Consider the following 17999-nt stretch of genomic DNA (forward strand, 5'->3'; position numbering starts at 1 on the left):
TTTTAAAAAATGACTTTGACCTTCAAATGACCTTGAAAATGAAGGTCAAGGTCATTGTCAAGGTCATAGTTCAGCCCCTTCATATCCAACCATTTTTGTTTTAAACATTTTTTTATTTAATCGCGATATTTCGAGTTATTTGGCTGTCTAAGTTAAAATGGGTCACCCTGTATATATACATATATATAGCAGAAATGTGACATTATTTCTTAAACTTTTTTTGTTGATAACTTTTTAACAAACGAGTGACGATCAAAACTTGTTGGAGGTCACTCAAGATCAAAGTCGTCGGAGGGGGGCCCTTTATTCTATATAATTACCCAATTCATAAAAGAAAAAATTATATCATCTATTTTTCTCCTAAACAAATTTCTATTCATTTTCTAGTCATTACCCTTAATACAGATAAATACGAAGCGGAAGCCTTCAGAATTTCCTTAAAAGTCATAAAATTTATTGGTACGAATTTTCCTGCAGTTAATTGTTGAGGATTGTTTGCTCGGAGAATCATCAATGGTAAATTTTTCATCATGTTCACATCAAACGAATACCACGGTGATTCATAAATTGCATAGGCTAATTCTTTTGACTGGAACTCCAACATCTGACCAGCGAAACAATAGAGAAAAAGTTGTATCAACAGTGCGATGACATAGACGCCATGTTTCATAGCAGTAAAAGCATCATTTAGCTCAAGTGAAAGAAGCAAAAGAAAACCTAAAAGAAATATAATAATAAATATAATTAATAATAACTTTAAAATAGTAACAAATTTTTGTAAAATAATTATAAATTTATTGTTGTAAAAATTCCAAAATACATATTTGTTGTTTATTCTATGTTATATATAGTAACATGGAATGAATAAATATAAATTCTAGAGCATAAAAATAAATTTAATTATATTGTTTAAATTTAAAATAATAACAACCTTCTACGCATAAAACAAGGACGCTCATTAAAACTTGTGCCAGAATGGCCAGTGTGAATGCTCTCTCCATATAATACGATAAACGTAAGAGGCGATAATGTCTTTTTAACAAAACATCAAGTTCGTTATGATAAGAAAATTTATCGCAACCCAATGCGTTGAAATTCATACGAAGAATTGCGAATTGTCCACACATATGCATCGTGAGATCGAAGAAGAATCCGTCGTTCCCGCATTGCGAGATGCAATTAACAAGGATCTGTACGAACTGCAAAGCTTCAATGGCGCCGAATGCGAAAAAAGATGTATAGTAATTTCCAAATGTGCAATAGGCCGCTAACATCAGTTTTCTTTCATATGTTTCATTAAAAATCTGCTTTTCAGAGACCCAGAGCAAATTGATGTTACTAAGCACGACACTGAAAGCGAAGACTACCGCGGCCATGTAGAAGTATATCGATGAGCCCAGTCTACCTATTCGCGCGTACCTCAACATGATATCACGGAAATGAGAATTTTTTACGTAAGTCCAATCCTGGATGACCGATTTCACCAAAACGAATTTTTGTTTCCAATATACGCGATGTGAAAGTAATTTTACCAAACTGGTTATTGACGATGAACTTGATAGAAAAGCATCCATGGCATCCTCGTTACCATTACATCTCCGAATCACTTCTAATGACATAATGATCCATGTACTCGTCTGGTTAATGAAAATTACATAAAAATATTGGGTTTTAATATAAATATCTTTAATTTTATTTGAAATTCATATGTATATGATTTAATATGCAGGATGTTCCATGAGGAAGTAGACGAACTTCCAAAATGTGATCTAGAGATTATTTTAAACATTGAAGTTTATATTATACGTTCGTATATAATAATAATGAGTGGCTATATGCAATATCTCTTATTACCTCAACGCCAATCTTTAATAACAAATAAATATTTGAGTTACACTGCGTATCTATATAGCGAGAACTGATGTTTTGAGAAAAGTCCGTTATCAAAAATTTACATTATTGACAAGAATAAAAATTTTTGCATCGCTTTAATTGAGCCGAATAAATTTATGATGTATATGAACCTTTTTGTTTAGAATAATCCTGTAAAACACATTTTTTAAACACATTTGTCAGTTAATTTCCTCGCAGAACACTCTGTATATGAAATATATATGTGTAATAAAGCTATAATAAATATAACAAAATATATTTAAAACAAAGAAAAATACACGTTTACAATATATACATATATAAATAGAACAAAATTTAACAGGCTTCTATTATTTTTAACGAAATAAAATTAATAATTGCAAGTATATACACATACCCGAATGTGTAAGATTGCAAATTGTATTGAATATTTGATAAAGCATAACTTACTTCCACCAGCGTCGATACGAACCACCGAATTCTCGAGAATACATTTTTCTCGTTTAATACCCAGAGTCCAATTATGCCAAGAAAATTTTTATGAAATTTTAAAATATTTGTAGTATCAGTATTCCAATCCGTATTTGATCCCATTCTCAAGTACTGTAAAATCTCACGCTTGCGTAAGTTTTTTATTACGATTACTGTACATTAAATCTTCCAAGTATCTCTTCAAATTGTTATTCCTCGAAAGCGGTTGTATTTCGTCGTCTACGTCCCTCCGCAATAACTGCATCAACTGTTCAATATTCGATTTGTTAGAGGTACAGATACCTACAACACTTAAAGCAACCCCTTTATGGTTCAATCGTCTCCAACTGGATTTTTTTTTATTTATTATTCATACCTTTAACTTTCATAACTTTCTTGGAAAATGCAAGTATAGCCTACGATTTTATTCATATTTGTACAAATAATGTAAAATAATGCACGGCACATCTCCTCGAGATGAGTCCTACTAATATCTGGAATGTTAGACGCTTAAATATTTTATATTATGATAAATAAAAGATATATAAATAGTCCTCTCTAAGATATCTCATGAACTGTTGCTCTCACGGATATGATGGAAAAATTCATACGTTGATTTTAAATGGATTCAATATAAGAAAGAAAGAAAGGAAAATTTTACGCAGGAAAATACGTAATAGGGTATTGTAAGAATTGTGACAATATTATTTTATCATTTTCTTATGATATGCTCATTACATGTTAAATAAATATCGAAGGTAGAAACCTTTTTCGTCGTATATATACTACTGCTAATAATTAATAATACATTTGTAGGAAATTGTATTTCTTCGGAGAAGAAAATTATTCTACAAATTAGTCTAAATAAGAAACAAGTCAACAATAAATGTTTCTTAACTTATATGTATATATATATATGTATATATGTATACATATATACATATATATATATATATATTATCATGTTGTTGGCTATTAAGTTATAAGATTGTGCGTTTCGCGCGATTTATTACAATATGTTGTATAATACAATCGTTCGAGTTTCGGTCATGATATGTTCTCATCTAATGGTTGGCAAAATATGATAATCGATATCGCACGCAGATATAGGAGTATTCACGTATGTAAGAAAATGAAAAAAAGAAAATGTTAAAGATATCAGTCACACATAATTTATAATTATATACCGACAATATAAATTTTACACATCTATCATCACTCTGAGAACGGAAAGGTAGGAACCTGTAGCTTTCAAAATCTCTTTGAATGAAAATAAGTTCATCGGTAGGAATTTTCCGGCTGTTGTTTGATGAGGCAACTTTCCTCGAAGCATCACCATAGGTAGATCTTTCATTATTTTTACATCAAAATCGTACCATGGACTATCGTAAGCGCTGTACGCGATCCTTCCGGTTACATTCTCCAGCTGATCTCCAGCATAGCAATAAAGATACAATTGCACCAACATTGTGAGAATTAAGACAACATGTTTTATTGCTGCAATATTATCGTTTAATTTCAACGATATTATTAATTGCATACCTAAAAATAGATTTTAAATTATTACGCTAAAACTTATAGTAATATTTCAATTTTTTAATATAAAATATTTAAAACAATACCAATAATTTTATTTTAATATTTTATTTATTTAAATTTCTATTTAACATTTTATTAATTTAAAATCTTTATATTTTAAAAAAACGTAAGTACATTCTTGGTTTTCAAAAATGTATTTACTTTTCGCAGAACGCTATACCAATACGTAAACTTTACATCACTTATACTAAACTTTACGTCTAGGTAAACGAGATCATTAAGTGCTAAGCTATATGCCTAGTGATCATTAGATCTAATCTATCATACTAAAAGCTGGACAAACAAAGATGAGCTTTTCAAAATTCTATTCGTTATATAACAGTTTGGACTGGTGATTACTATTGCAGCAAAGAGTGATAAGTAATTTCAAGTTTTAAGGATTTCTGTGTTATTATTTGGTGTTATTACATATTTTATTTAAATGTTATAAAAAGACATACATTCAATTAAGTTACACTCTAAATTTCTCGCAGTGAAATCTCACTCCAAGAGAGTGAAAATGCAATCACCCTTGAAAACAAGTGGAAATATTTTACTTCTTGAAAATTGTTACTCTTTTAAGAAGTAAAGGATCGTTGTATTTTCACTTTCTTGGAGTGAGATTTCACTGCAAGAAATTTAGAGTATACATATACTATATCATTTCAAGATTGAATTTGATAGCATGCTTATTCTTTTTTTTCCTTTTAAATTACTAATTAGGTTATTTGTATTTGTAAAAGTAGATTGTAAATATTTTCTCTCTAAAAGCGTTAAATGTATGAAAAAAACTGGTGTTACATTAATTAAGAGTTTATTTCCTTGTAAAATTTATAATAGCCATACTCAATATCAATATTAGCGTTCTAGTGAAAATAACGTAGTTTTAAATGTTTACTAGTAACAGATTTAGCAAGTATGATAGACACATTTGCTTTTTCAGGAAATATCTAAATGTATAACTTGAGAAATTTTATTTGTCTTATCTTTTATTTTCTCATTTTGTAATATTTTTATCTTTTTTTGATCTTTATTTAACATTTTATCCTTGCTAAATTATGAAATTCTTTATTAAAGTAGCTACTATATCCGACATGTTAGCTAATATTTAATTTATAATTTTTAGAACTTTAGAAAGTCAAATTGTGTAAAAGAAAAAATGGTGAAGTTTAATATATAATATCATAAATTAACAAATAGTATGCAATAATAACGCCACATCACAGAATTACATTTATCTTATCCATTTACAGTGAAAATATTAAAGATTTATGTATGTTTGTTACATAAGAAGTTAATAAATAGTCTTGTAAATTATAACTAATAAGTTCTAATACATAAAACACAATCATTTTTGCCAAGGGAAGATCATTGTATTTTGTATTATATAGTGCATAGTGAGACATACATTTAAAAAAACAATTTTAAAACCACAAAAACAAAATACCTTCTACGCAAAGCAACAGCACGCTCATTGAAACCTGTGTTAAGATAGCCATGTTGAAAGCATACTCAAAACTGTCAGCTAGTCTTATTAAATGGCAATGTCTGATAATTAACATCCGTATCTTCCTTTTACAGTTTTGTTTTTCCACTTCGATGCCAGCGAAATCCATTTGCAGTACTTCAAACTGCCCGCATAGATGCATCGCAAGACCAAAGAAGAAACCATCATTTCCGCAATGAGAGGTAGCATTAACGAAGATCTGCGCCGTTTGCAGTAACAGGACGCAGCTGTAGGTGATCGTTGGTAGCGACCCGAAAACGCAATAGGTTGCTAGAAAATACGTCGTTACCACCGTGTCGTTATCATTCGCCTTGGAGACGTTTAGCCAAGGTATCAAACTGTCGAACGGTACGGCCATGAAGAGAAACGAGACTCCTGATGCGTAGCCCAGATATAATATCGTCAAGGACACCATTCTGCCGATATGGGTGTACCTCATCATAATTTCTCGTTGTTGCTTGTTTCGAGACATCGACCAGTCGTCGATAATGGAAGTCACCAGGATGTAAGTATGCTTCCAGGTAAAGCGAATGACGAGAAGCTTGGAGAGGCTGACGACAGACGAGAGGTCCATTAGAAAGGCCTCCATCATGTCCTCAGTATCGAGGCACTGCCAATATGTTTCCAGAGACAGGCTGCCGATAGTACTGATCTAATCGCGAAAGGAACCGCGTTAATTCGCAATCTCTCTATTTTTAATTGCTAATTACTCAAAAGTTTAATATTATATCTAAGACTGGATTGTTCCACCTTTCGATAAATATCAAATCACTCTCTTATAGAGTCTCCTATTCTTTTGTTCTCTTACTCTTTTACTCTTTTGTTTGTCCATTAGATAAATTCCCACATAGTTTATGCAAAGATGGAACAACCGGCCCTAAGTATTTTTTATTAAAAAAACCATTTCCAGAAACAAAAAAAGAAATAACGATAGAATCAGATATACTTCGATAAAGATATACTTTGTATATATCATTAATTTGTTAATAATTATTTCTATGATATTTACTTGAATCAAAATAGCTAAGGAACATCGTGCAATAGATTTGAGCTCTCCCGCATTCAAAGGCCAAATTCCAATTATACTAAGAACTTTTTCGTAAACATTTAGAGCATAATGAGATTCGTCGTTCCAATTTCTTGCTTCCTTCATTATTTAGTAAAAATATCTATCTTCTTTCAAAGAATTAATTAAGAAATTAATTAAGTCTAATGTGTATCACGTTCTGAATTGAATCAAGATCTCAATCTAATTTAAATATTCTCAGTCATAAAATCTTATTCATGTTAATATTAAAACACAGCAATGTTTTAACTCTAGAATGCAATCGATACATAAATTTTACGTACATACAAGTGAGCGAAGTCATTGAGCGCTAAATTAAGCCTCTTCAATGATCATTAGAAAATCTAATCTGTCAAGCTAAATGCTGGGACAAGCAAAGATAAGCTTCTAAAAATTCTATCTGTTCTTTTTATATATCAGTTTATATATCAGACCGTCTTGTGATTATCGTTGCAAAGAGCATGATAAGTGCATGATTTCAACTTTTAAGTATTTTTGTGTAATTATTTTGTTATAATATTTTATTCAATTAAATATTTTATTTAAGTGTTATGAAGAGACACACAGACATTATTAGATTACATGCTTTATATCAATTCAAGATTGAATTTGCTAGTATGCTTTTATTTTTTCTTTTCTTTTAAGTCAATAATTAAATTATTTGCGTTTACAAAAGGCTAAATTATAAATATTTTGTCATTTAAAACAGTGAAATATGTTTGAAAAATTTGTGTTACATTAATTAAAAGTGACACATTTCCTTGTATATAAAAATGTCTCAGTAGCAATATTACTATATTACTCAATAGCATTCTAAAGTTAAAAGAATGCGTCGCACTATTAATAAATTTGCGAATACGTGGAAATACACTTCAATGACAAAAAAATTACATATACTATATTTAATGTAAATTCAATCAAAAAACAGATTGATGCTATAATTGCGAACAATTGTCACGCACAAATCGAATGAAATTACTGATATCCGTTTCTCCCGATGACGTTTATTCGATTTTTTTTTATTGTGCATTGACCAAACTCCAAACTTACTATGAAGGCGCGCGGAAGTAAAGCCATCTTACTACCTACACCGTCGAGGGCGAGCGACCTCCTTTGATCTTTTATTCAAGTGAGAAACGACTTGTGATTTCGATGTGCCACGCGGAAACTGAATTGGCACATCGAAATCACATGTTTCTATACGATGCGTTGCTTTGTAGTTGAGGACTGTCTCTCGCTAACTTTTGAATTCTTACCAATTGCAGTCTCTACTAAGAGTACCTTTGAGCGAATATACGCATATGCGATATATGCAACGTAGTACAGCCACGTATCTTTTTCATCATATAGCAAGAATATAAAAGGGAATACGAAAATTAATAGTGGATCACAGTCTTCTTACGCTGCGCGCTGTAGTCATTATGTAACTGAAATCGAAACATATAGGTATCCTATGGCATTACAGTACATTTTGTTTATCATAAAACGTTAGTCTATCATTCTGTGCTGTTGAAGTAACTGAAAGGGGACGAAAAAGAGGGATATAAGATGTCGTGCATTGTTGAAGGAAAATTGAAAACTTTCCAATTTTATCAAAACATCGTAATATTCCATGCATGTATTTAAAATAAAATACGGGGCTTTATTCTAAATCACAAATAAATCTATACATTTTATGAAAACTTGATTACCGCGACGGGAAGCGGCAGATATAATTTACAATATTACGCAACTTAACAACTAATAACATATATTATTTATTCATCTAACAAAACACGTAGAATCGAAAGATACGACGCCGTGGACTTTAAAATATCTTTGAACGTCATTATATTCATGACTATGAATTTTCCAGCTGTCAGTTGATGATGAATACTGGCTTACATTAGAATAATCTGAAAATCCTTGGCTACACTAGCCGGCACCGTACCAATCGCAGTCGTAAAGCATAACACAGTGCAGTGCTTCTCATCTCCAAGTATTACACCGGCAAATGTGTAGAACGACAATTGAATCAGCATAAGAAGAAAGATACTCTCTAGTGCTATGCATAATCATAAATAGATTTCCAAGATAATAACGATGCAATTAACATGTATCCTAGAAAACATTGAAAATAATGAAATTTTTATTAGAATATATTATGCTTTATTAATTTATTTTATTTAAAAATTTATTTTTATAACGCCTATAACTATTTTACGATCTAAATTGAAACTTCATCTTGTGATTACAAGTACTGCAAAAAAATCTTTAAATTTACCGATCTTTCATTTAAAAGTACATTATCATCTGTACACATAACAGTGCTGGTAACGAATAAGTATCAAAACGTTCGCATTAAATGACTCCTCTATACATTCCGCCAGTCGGATAATTAAATTGGCAGTATCTTTGGACCGCTTCGACTATTACGCATCGTGCCGGACATAAACATCCACTATGATACCCACAAGAATAAAGGTAAGTACCGTCACGCACGTAGACATTGCATATTCCAATGAGAATTATATCATTATCATTTTATAATCTAACAAACTTTCTTATCCTTCTGCATGGCCCAATCATCCATCATGGAGATGACTATCTCGAGTAATTCTTCTCGATGGATACGAGGTGTGATTAGTCTTGTAAGGGCTAAGGCGGCAGCGGCAGCGGTTGTCAGCGAGTTAATTAAAAGATTTTTTCGCACTATTACAATGTAAGTAAATTTCGATAAAATAAATGAACATTGGAACTATCTAAAAAATGAAAAATTACCATGCGTATTATGACAACAATTATTGAAAGAGTCAAATTTAATTATTTATAGTATTATAAATGCGTTTATGAATTATTAAGATACTTTCATTGATAGAAAGATTTACATATCAAATATAGTAACAAGCATAAAGATGAGACCTATTTAATTTTTAGAATTATGTTACTATTTTATAACTATAAATCTATAAAATTAATCAAAGAATTGGAAAGAATAAGGGCACTAGGTGTCAGGCGCAGAAGACGTCGCGCAAATAATACACCTATGAGAAGCGTAAAATTTCTTTATTCACTAAACGCGCTTACATGTTTCGGCTCACTTTTGAGCCTTTCTCAGAGACAACATAAACTAACATGTAAACTGTGTATTCACGCTTCATAGGTGTATTATTTGCGCGACGTCTTCTGCGCCTGACTCCTAATGCCCTTATTCTTTCCAATTCTTTGATTTATAAAGAGTCTTGGTTAGTTTGATTTGTTATACGGATATAAAATTAATAATTTTTGCAATGAAGAAAGAGTAAATACAAATTTCGAAGTTCATTACCTTTATTAACATTTTACGATTTGGCTAATAGAAGTGGCAACTACAAATACAAAAATAATTCAGTAAATAACCGTATTTAGTACGAAAAATGATAAAATTTTTAATAATATCTGTTAAGGAAACAGCGTGTTTTCAGGAATCATTTGACAGTATAGATAAAGAAATGCATAATGAGATATCCTGCAAATATAGCAAATTAGAATAAAAGTAAAATTTGTTAAAATTGGTTAAAGCGTCTTGTTAAAATATTTATACTAATTATAATATCAAAATAATTAATATTTCATTAAAATTTATGAAAAAGAATCACATAGCCAGTGATTTATTTAACGGTACTTGCTTCTTTTAGCAAGTACCGTTAAATAAATCACTTCTTAAAAATTACAGCTATAATCCATGTATCATCCATGAGGTCTATGAAAATGTTTTTTCTCCTCACAGGCCAGATGCCGACCCAACTGAGAGCAAATCTATGCACCAATAATGTCACAGTAATGCCTGTATGGAAAATCATTCCGTATCCGAAAACTTCTATGACAAGTATGTGATCGTTATATTAAGGCAAAGCACAAGGAAGTATTCATAATTCTTTTCGAAGACATCACCGTATTGCATCTTTTATTCGCGTGCGACCGCTTCCAGCCGCGTTGACTTTGCGCGGGACGCCGCGGAACATAACAAAGAGATCTTTTCTTGAAAAATGTCTCACGATACAAATGTCGCAATTTACAAAACCGCTACCTTGATGCATGTAATGAAGCGGTACATGGATATTATATTGCAGGTCTAGTCTAGCTAGTAAAAATATTTAAATCTTGAAATCTTCTATTTCTCATAAACAATACACGTAAAAATATATGTGTCAATGTTCCGGAGAAACTAGAATTTGCTCCCTAATTTTTTATTTATAAATTTTACGTAAGCTTAACTATTGCGATGGGAAGCGAGAAATGTAGTCGACAATATTGCGCAACTTCAACAACTGTTGATAATTTATACATATATTATTTATTCATCTAGCATAACACGCAAAACTGAAAGATACGACGCCGTGGACTTTAAGATATCTTTGAACGTCACCATATTCATAGCCACAAATTTTCCGGCCGTCAGTTGATGAGGAATGCTGGCTCGCATTAGAATAATCTGAAAATCCTTGGCTATACTAGCTGGTAGCTCGTACCAATCGCAGTCATAAGTGGCATAACACAATGCAGTGCTCTTCATCTCCAAGTAATCACCGGCAAACGTGTAAAATGACAATTGAATCAGCATAAGGAGTAAGATGCTGGTACTATGTATAATCATGGATAGATTGCCAACGGATAACGATGCAATTAATACGTATCCTAAAAACATTAGGAACTTGCAGTTTTTGGAATAGATAATACAATATTCAATATTTTTGTCGTATTATAAAGATTATGATTATAATACGAGTAGCTGTACATATGTTTTGGCTATGTTAAAATATCATTGTAAATTAGAATTAAAAAGTGTTTTTTCACCCTTTAAAATACGTATAACATACCTACATGTTACATCTTTCGCGAATTAAAAAATAAATATTTTCTTTTACTTGGATTTCTTTGCAATTTCGTACTTAGTAATATGCAACATTAATAATTTATAGATTTCTTATATTCAAAAATATTAGTTTTTTGATATTTTCAAATTAAAACAAAAAAGTTAATCGACCAAATGAGAAGTTACGTCGCTCAATTGTCGATGCTAGTAATAACCACAGACTTATATAAATAGACTGTTAACTCAATGCGATAGAAAGAGATAAACCTGATTTCGAGCTATCCTTGTTTTACTTCTCATATGCATATGTATGCGTCCTGTCTGTGAGTATCGTGTGAATTTATCCATGTAATTTATACATGCGTACATGGTGAGTATGTGTGTATTTATATTTTATACATGAGTGTGTCTTATCTGTGAGTATCGTGTAAATTTATCTATGTAATTTATACATGTATGAGTGAGAGAACTGAAATACGTCGCTGCCCTACTGAAAAAAATCACATCACCACGTTACATGATGAAATTATGTAATTAAAACATGTAAATCACAGATTGTCCCAAATCAGTACTTGATTTTTTTAAATTATGTAATTTGAAAACTCACATAATATTACAAATAATTTCATCCATCATGTGATTTTATAGTTATCGAATTTTAAAGAACTGAATGATAAAAATTGAAGAAAAAAGAACATATATCATGTGACTTTTCAAAATACGTAATTTTAAAATCACGTACTGATTTAGAACAATCCGTTACATGATTTATATATTTTAATTACATAATTTCATCATGCAACTGTGTGACGTGATTTTTTTCAGTAGAGCAGCGCTATCTTCAAAGATGGAGGTAAAGCTGGTACTCTATTTATAGAAGTCTGTGATAATAACATTCTGATTCCAAATTTGAAGTAAAAATTTCAAAATTCAAACGATTGACTCAATATATATAAAGATTATGCGTTTCGCGGGTTTTCTCCGTGTCCAGATCTATTCTTGAAATGCCAACGTTTTATGAACCTTGCAGTTTACTTCACGAGGAGCAGCCTAATACTTAAGTATCAGGCTGCTTATTTGTCTAATAAGTATCAGGCTGCTCCTCGCCCTGATGAAGTAAACTGCAAGATTCACGAAACGTTGGCATTTCAAGAATGGATCTGGACACGGAGAAAACCCGCGAAACGCATAATCTTTATATAGAAAGCACCCGTGGAAGCCTTAAGAATATGATTCAATATATATTAACTGATATCTGGAAGTTTTTGGAGTGGCTGATTTTGAATTCGAAGTCAAAATTTTGAAATTTTTTAAATACAAAATGGCGGAACAAAATCATTTTATTATCATAAATGCAGTTACACAATAGGATAAGATAAGAAATAGAATAGGATAAGAAATTGATAAGATTAAGAAAGGATCAAATTAAGAAATACCAATAATAAATAAATGTAGAAATATGTCCTCGAGACACACATTACAATAAAATGTAAACATAAGTAACAAGAACATGACCCGGTTGCGCAATCGGTATGGAAAAATCGATCACAGCAATCTAACTGTAATTGCGAAAGTGCTGACGACCACGTGCCAATACGGCAAGGACGCCCAACTTACATAAAATCGCGAAGATAAAATTGAAAGGAAGAATGCAAAAGCAGGTCACTCAATTAACTCTCGTCGTTCGTGATGTCGATCATTTGTGACGTGGGTTGTCAGCGGTTTGATAATAAAAATATTAAAGTTTATAAATATAAAAATGTATGAATATATGAAAAGTGTTAAAGTTCTACTATAAGAATAATTTAAATAAGTATCGAAGTGAATAAAGTTTATTAAAGTATTAAAAAATTTAAATATTAAAGTATTAAAACATATAGTATTATATTTATACTAAATTTGATAATCAGAGTTCTTTTAGTTCGCTGATTTTGAATATAAAAGAAAAATAAAAAAAATGTTTAATGGAGTATTTAATCTAGCGGATTTAGGTCCTGCGCACAATAGAAGAAATAAGGAATTAGGAATAAAGAATAAACAATTTCAACCTATCAGAAATCGTGTATTCCGATGTATCCGATTTCTGATAGGTTAAAAAATCGTTTAATCTTTATTCCTAATTCCTTATTCCTTCTATTGTGCGCAGAGCTTTATATTGCAAAAAATAGACTAATTTACATAAAAGTACATAATCACTCATAGATTTTAAATTTACTAATTTCAAATCTAAAACAAAAAGTTATCAAATTTAAAACTATGAAATATTTCCATTTTATACAAATCAGCCAATTTTTTTCATATTGTGTCCTCTATATTAAATCTATTACTTTTTATTTTTCAATTTTTATTTTATACTTGTTATCAAGAAGCAAATGCTTGGAATATCCGATTTCAAATGACTGGCTTAAACGCTTTTACTTTGTAATATCAGATTCGCCATTTTGAAATTAAAAATTTTTTGAACTTGTCTTCGTACTAGTAATTAGCGACCTTGTAAAACTCCCTGTATATCAATGTTTAAGAAAATTTTATGTAACAAAATATATACTTCCAAGAGTTAAAAAGGATTGAAATAAGTTTAAAAACAGTTATACGTTGTATATTCTTTGTGTGTGTGTGTGTGTGTGTGTGTGTGTGAAATAATTTATAAATTTAAAATATAAGGTCAATTTATGCTTAAAAAAACACGTGAAAAATTCTATATACATACGTGTATATACATTTGCGCGCACGCGCGTCTTATTAAATTTATAGTTTGTCATAAACAAGCTAAATAATTTTATTCAATTCTTTATGATTAATTAATTTGTTATTCTATTCAAAAATTTGCTTTTATGTGCGTACTATATAACATATGTAATATCTTATAATCTAAAGCCGGCGGCACACGATGTTTATTTTTCTGCTGGATCGCTAACTGGATTAAAATCTTGCTATCATATTGACTGCGATGCTGGCATTATATCAGCACCGCAGCCAATACGGTGGCAAGATTTTAATCCAGCTAGCAATCCAACAAGAAAACAACTTAAGATAAAAATTTATCTTGTAATCATAAGTTTGCAAGAAGTCTTCAAATTTATCAGTTTCGCATTTAAAAGCATATTACCATCTATACACATAAGAGTGCTAGTAACGAACAAGTACAACAAAACGTTCGCATTGAATGACTCCTCCATACACTCGGCCAACCGGATAAGTTGACAATGCCTTTGGATTACTTCGGCTATCGCGCGACGTGCCTCGCTAACTCGGAATTCCGATAGTTTAATACACAATGCATCAAATTGGGAACACAGATGCATAACCTGTCCGAAAAAGAAACTGGTAGTACCAAAGGTTACTATACCAGTGACGAACATTTGCATCGCCTGAACCACCATAAACGCCTCTTGCAACGATGCGGTTCGAAATACGCAAGACTGACTTCTATTATTATCAAGTTGTCCTGTTTTCGCTGTGATCGCTGATATCGCCTTAACGGCGTAACCACCTATTATGATACCCACAAGAATGAAAGTAAGCATCGTCACTCGCGTCGACATTGTCGCATATTTCTCCATGATCCAACGAACTTTCTTATCTTTCTGCATGGCCCAATCGTCCATCATGGATGTGATTACCTCGAGTAATTCTTCTCGATGGATACGAGGTGTGATAAGCCTTGTGAGGGCTAATGCGCCAGCGGCACCGGCTGTTATCGAGTCAAAAGATATTTTGCTATTACAATGCAGATAGATTTCAGTAAAATAAACGGACATTGGAACTACCTAGAAAATAAAAGCTTGTCATACATATTGTTCAATAGTTATTTAAAAAGAGCATATTGTTTAATAATTATTAAAAAAGAAATTTAATTATTTATGTTATTCATATTATGTGCATAATTAGAATTTATATTATTCATACATATATTAACATGATTGCGAATTATTAAGATACTTTCTTTGTGCACGCGCGCGCCTCTACGTGCGTGCGTACGTGTGCGTGTGCGCGCGCGTGCGCGGTGTGTATGTGTGTAAAATTAGCATACAAAAAATAGTAACAAGTGTAAAGATAAAATTAGTTTTATTTTTAGGAAGATATTTTTAGGACCATAAAATAGGAATATCAAATTAATTTCCGCATTGAAGAAAATATATGAATACAGATTGATGAAATTCACTATTCAATATTTTTATTAACATTTTAATTACGATTTCATTGACAATTAAAAATATACAAATTTCAGTATTTTACAGTATAAATAATTCAGTAAATAACTATATTTAACATAAAAATTATACAAAGTTTTTGATAATATCTGAAGAAAGTATCACATTTTTTAGAAACTTTGACAGTGTAGATAGAAAAATGCTTTATGAGATATTTAAATATACCAAGTTGAGACATATGAATAAAATCTATTAAAATTATAAAATAAGAAAAAGAAAGCCATTTTCAGTCAAAATGGATTTTGCTTACATTAATAATATTCATGTGTAAAATACAAATATTTATGGTGCTAGTAGCATTATTATTAAATCGACAATCAGTTAATTTAGTTTTGAAATTATTATTTCAGTTTATGATTGCATTTCAAATTCATTAAACCGAAAGTTGTCTATAGAATTGATAATTTTATTTGTATATTTATACATATAAATATTACTATAAACATTAAGATCCACTTTGATCGAAAATGTTTTTCTTTTTCTCTTTATATTATTAATGTTTAAGAGGCTCCCGCACACTTTCCATAAAAGTAAGACATACCGTAAATATTAGCCATTCAAAGTTGAAAGTTTTTGACAATTCTTGACTGCGCAGTGATTGGCTAATTCTTACGGTACATTTGACGGTTACAGAAAGTGCGGCAACTCTAAAACATATCTTAATCTATTTTATTTAATGTTACTTAAACTATATTTTGTTTACTGAAATTAGTTAAAGCGTCCCGTTAAAATATTTAGATATACTAATTATAATATCAAAATAATATTAATATCTTATTAAAATTTATGGAACGGAATGTCACACATAATCAACACCCAAAAAAAAATAATTTTAATATTAGCAGAAACCGCTAAATCTTAGAGGATTTTATTCTTATATACGGCCTCAAGAGGAATCTTCTGAAATTAAGAGGAAAATATGCTAAGCACAATATTCTTACAGTTAGAGTACTTTCGTTTTGCATCTGCAGTAAAAATCTTGCTGTTCCTAATATCATTTACTCATAAGAGGACACTCAGCTTTCATTAAATATATTCCTCTTCATACAAGAGGAAAACTGTTGTGAATAATCTCCAATACATTTTTGATGAATAGTCCAGTGTATTGGAAGAGGAATACTCTTTCTGTAAAAGTTTCTGCTTAGAATATGAGGTTACCGGATTTCACTTTACAATTAAATTATCTTTTTTTGGGTGAATGACTGATTTAACGGTACTTGCTTCAAAAAATACGGCGATAATCCATCTGAGGTCCATGAAGATGTTTTTCTCTCTCACAGGCCAGATGCCGACCCAACTGAGAGCAAATCTATGCACCGATAATGTCACAGTAATATCTCTATGGAAGATCATTCCGAATCTGAGGACTACTGTCGCAGGTATGCGACCGTCATATTGAGGCGAGATACGAGGAAGTATTCGTAACTTTTTCGAAGATATCACCGTATTGCATCTTTTATTCACGTGCGACCGTCTCCAGCCGCGTTGACTTTTCGCGAGACACCGCAGAATGTAATAAAGAGATATTTTCTTGAAAAAAAGTTTTACGCTATAAATGTCGCAATTTACAAAACCGCTACTTTGAGATACGCAATGAAATAGCTCACAGATATTTATCGCAGGTTTCTTCTTTTATTGTAAAAATATTTCATCTTGAAATCTTCTGTCTCTTATGAAAAATACACATAGATATTACATATCCGTATGTTAATGTCACGGAAAAAGTATAATTTCCTCTCTATTTATTTATAGACCGTGAATCTATACCATATATTATACTTCGAAGTAAAACTAAAATATTGAAAAATTGCGACATCTTTACTGCGATATACAATTGATTTGATTTTTCTTTAATCAAGAATGTATAGAATAATAGAAATAAATTTGATCTCTGTTATATAAAATTGTGTTATATTAATAAAGATGCCGTATTGCATCTTTTATTCGCGTGCGATCATCTTCAGTCTTCTGTCAATCACGTTCGCAAGATACCATAAAATGTAACAAAGAGAGAGAGAGATCTCTTCTTGAAAAATATCTCATGCTACAAATGTCGCAATTTACGAAACCGCTACCTTGAGATACGTGATGAAGCGGCACATGGATATTATATCACAGGTCTCTTTTCTCTTATAAAAATATTTGAATGAATCTTTAAATCTTCTATTTCTCAAAATAATAAAAAAATACATATAAATATATTTGTATGTCAACATTCCGGAGAAATGCCTCTCTGATTTCTTATTTATAAATCGCGAATCTTTATCATATTCCATTATTTAAATTAAAAACAAGAATATTAAAAAATTATGACATATTCACTGCGATATGTAATTTATTTTTCTTTGTAATAAAGAGCGTATACACAGAGCAATAAAATATAAAGCTTGATAACTTTGGTGCTTTAATATTAAATTTTATCTCTATTGTACAAAATTTTATTATATTAATAAAGTA

The 17999-nt window shown here is 30.8% G+C and overlaps 1 protein-coding gene and 1 pseudogene across 1 annotated transcript; both read right to left on the bottom strand.

Moving 5' to 3' along the window:
* Positions 1-376: 376 nt before the first annotated feature.
* LOC108761212 (uncharacterized) lies at positions 377-6581 on the bottom strand. Its single transcript, XM_018507627.1, has 6 exons — positions 6438-6581; positions 5369-6080; positions 3563-3885; positions 2323-2475; positions 932-1637; positions 377-717 (listed from the first exon to the last, which is right to left on the bottom strand). The coding sequence occupies exons 1-6, from the start codon at positions 6579-6581 to the stop codon at positions 377-379; spliced, it is 2379 nt and encodes a 792-aa protein (XP_018363129.1).
* A 4228-nt stretch (positions 6582-10809) lies between these two features.
* Positions 10810-16895, bottom strand: LOC108761213 (uncharacterized; annotated as a pseudogene).
* Between the last annotated feature and the right edge of the window lie 1104 nt (positions 16896-17999).

This window comes from Trachymyrmex cornetzi, unplaced genomic scaffold (assembly GCF_001594075.2).
Source record: "Trachymyrmex cornetzi isolate Tcor2-1 unplaced genomic scaffold, Tcor1.1 scaffold245, whole genome shotgun sequence".
Classification (NCBI taxonomy): Eukaryota; Metazoa; Arthropoda; class Insecta; order Hymenoptera; family Formicidae; genus Trachymyrmex; species Trachymyrmex cornetzi.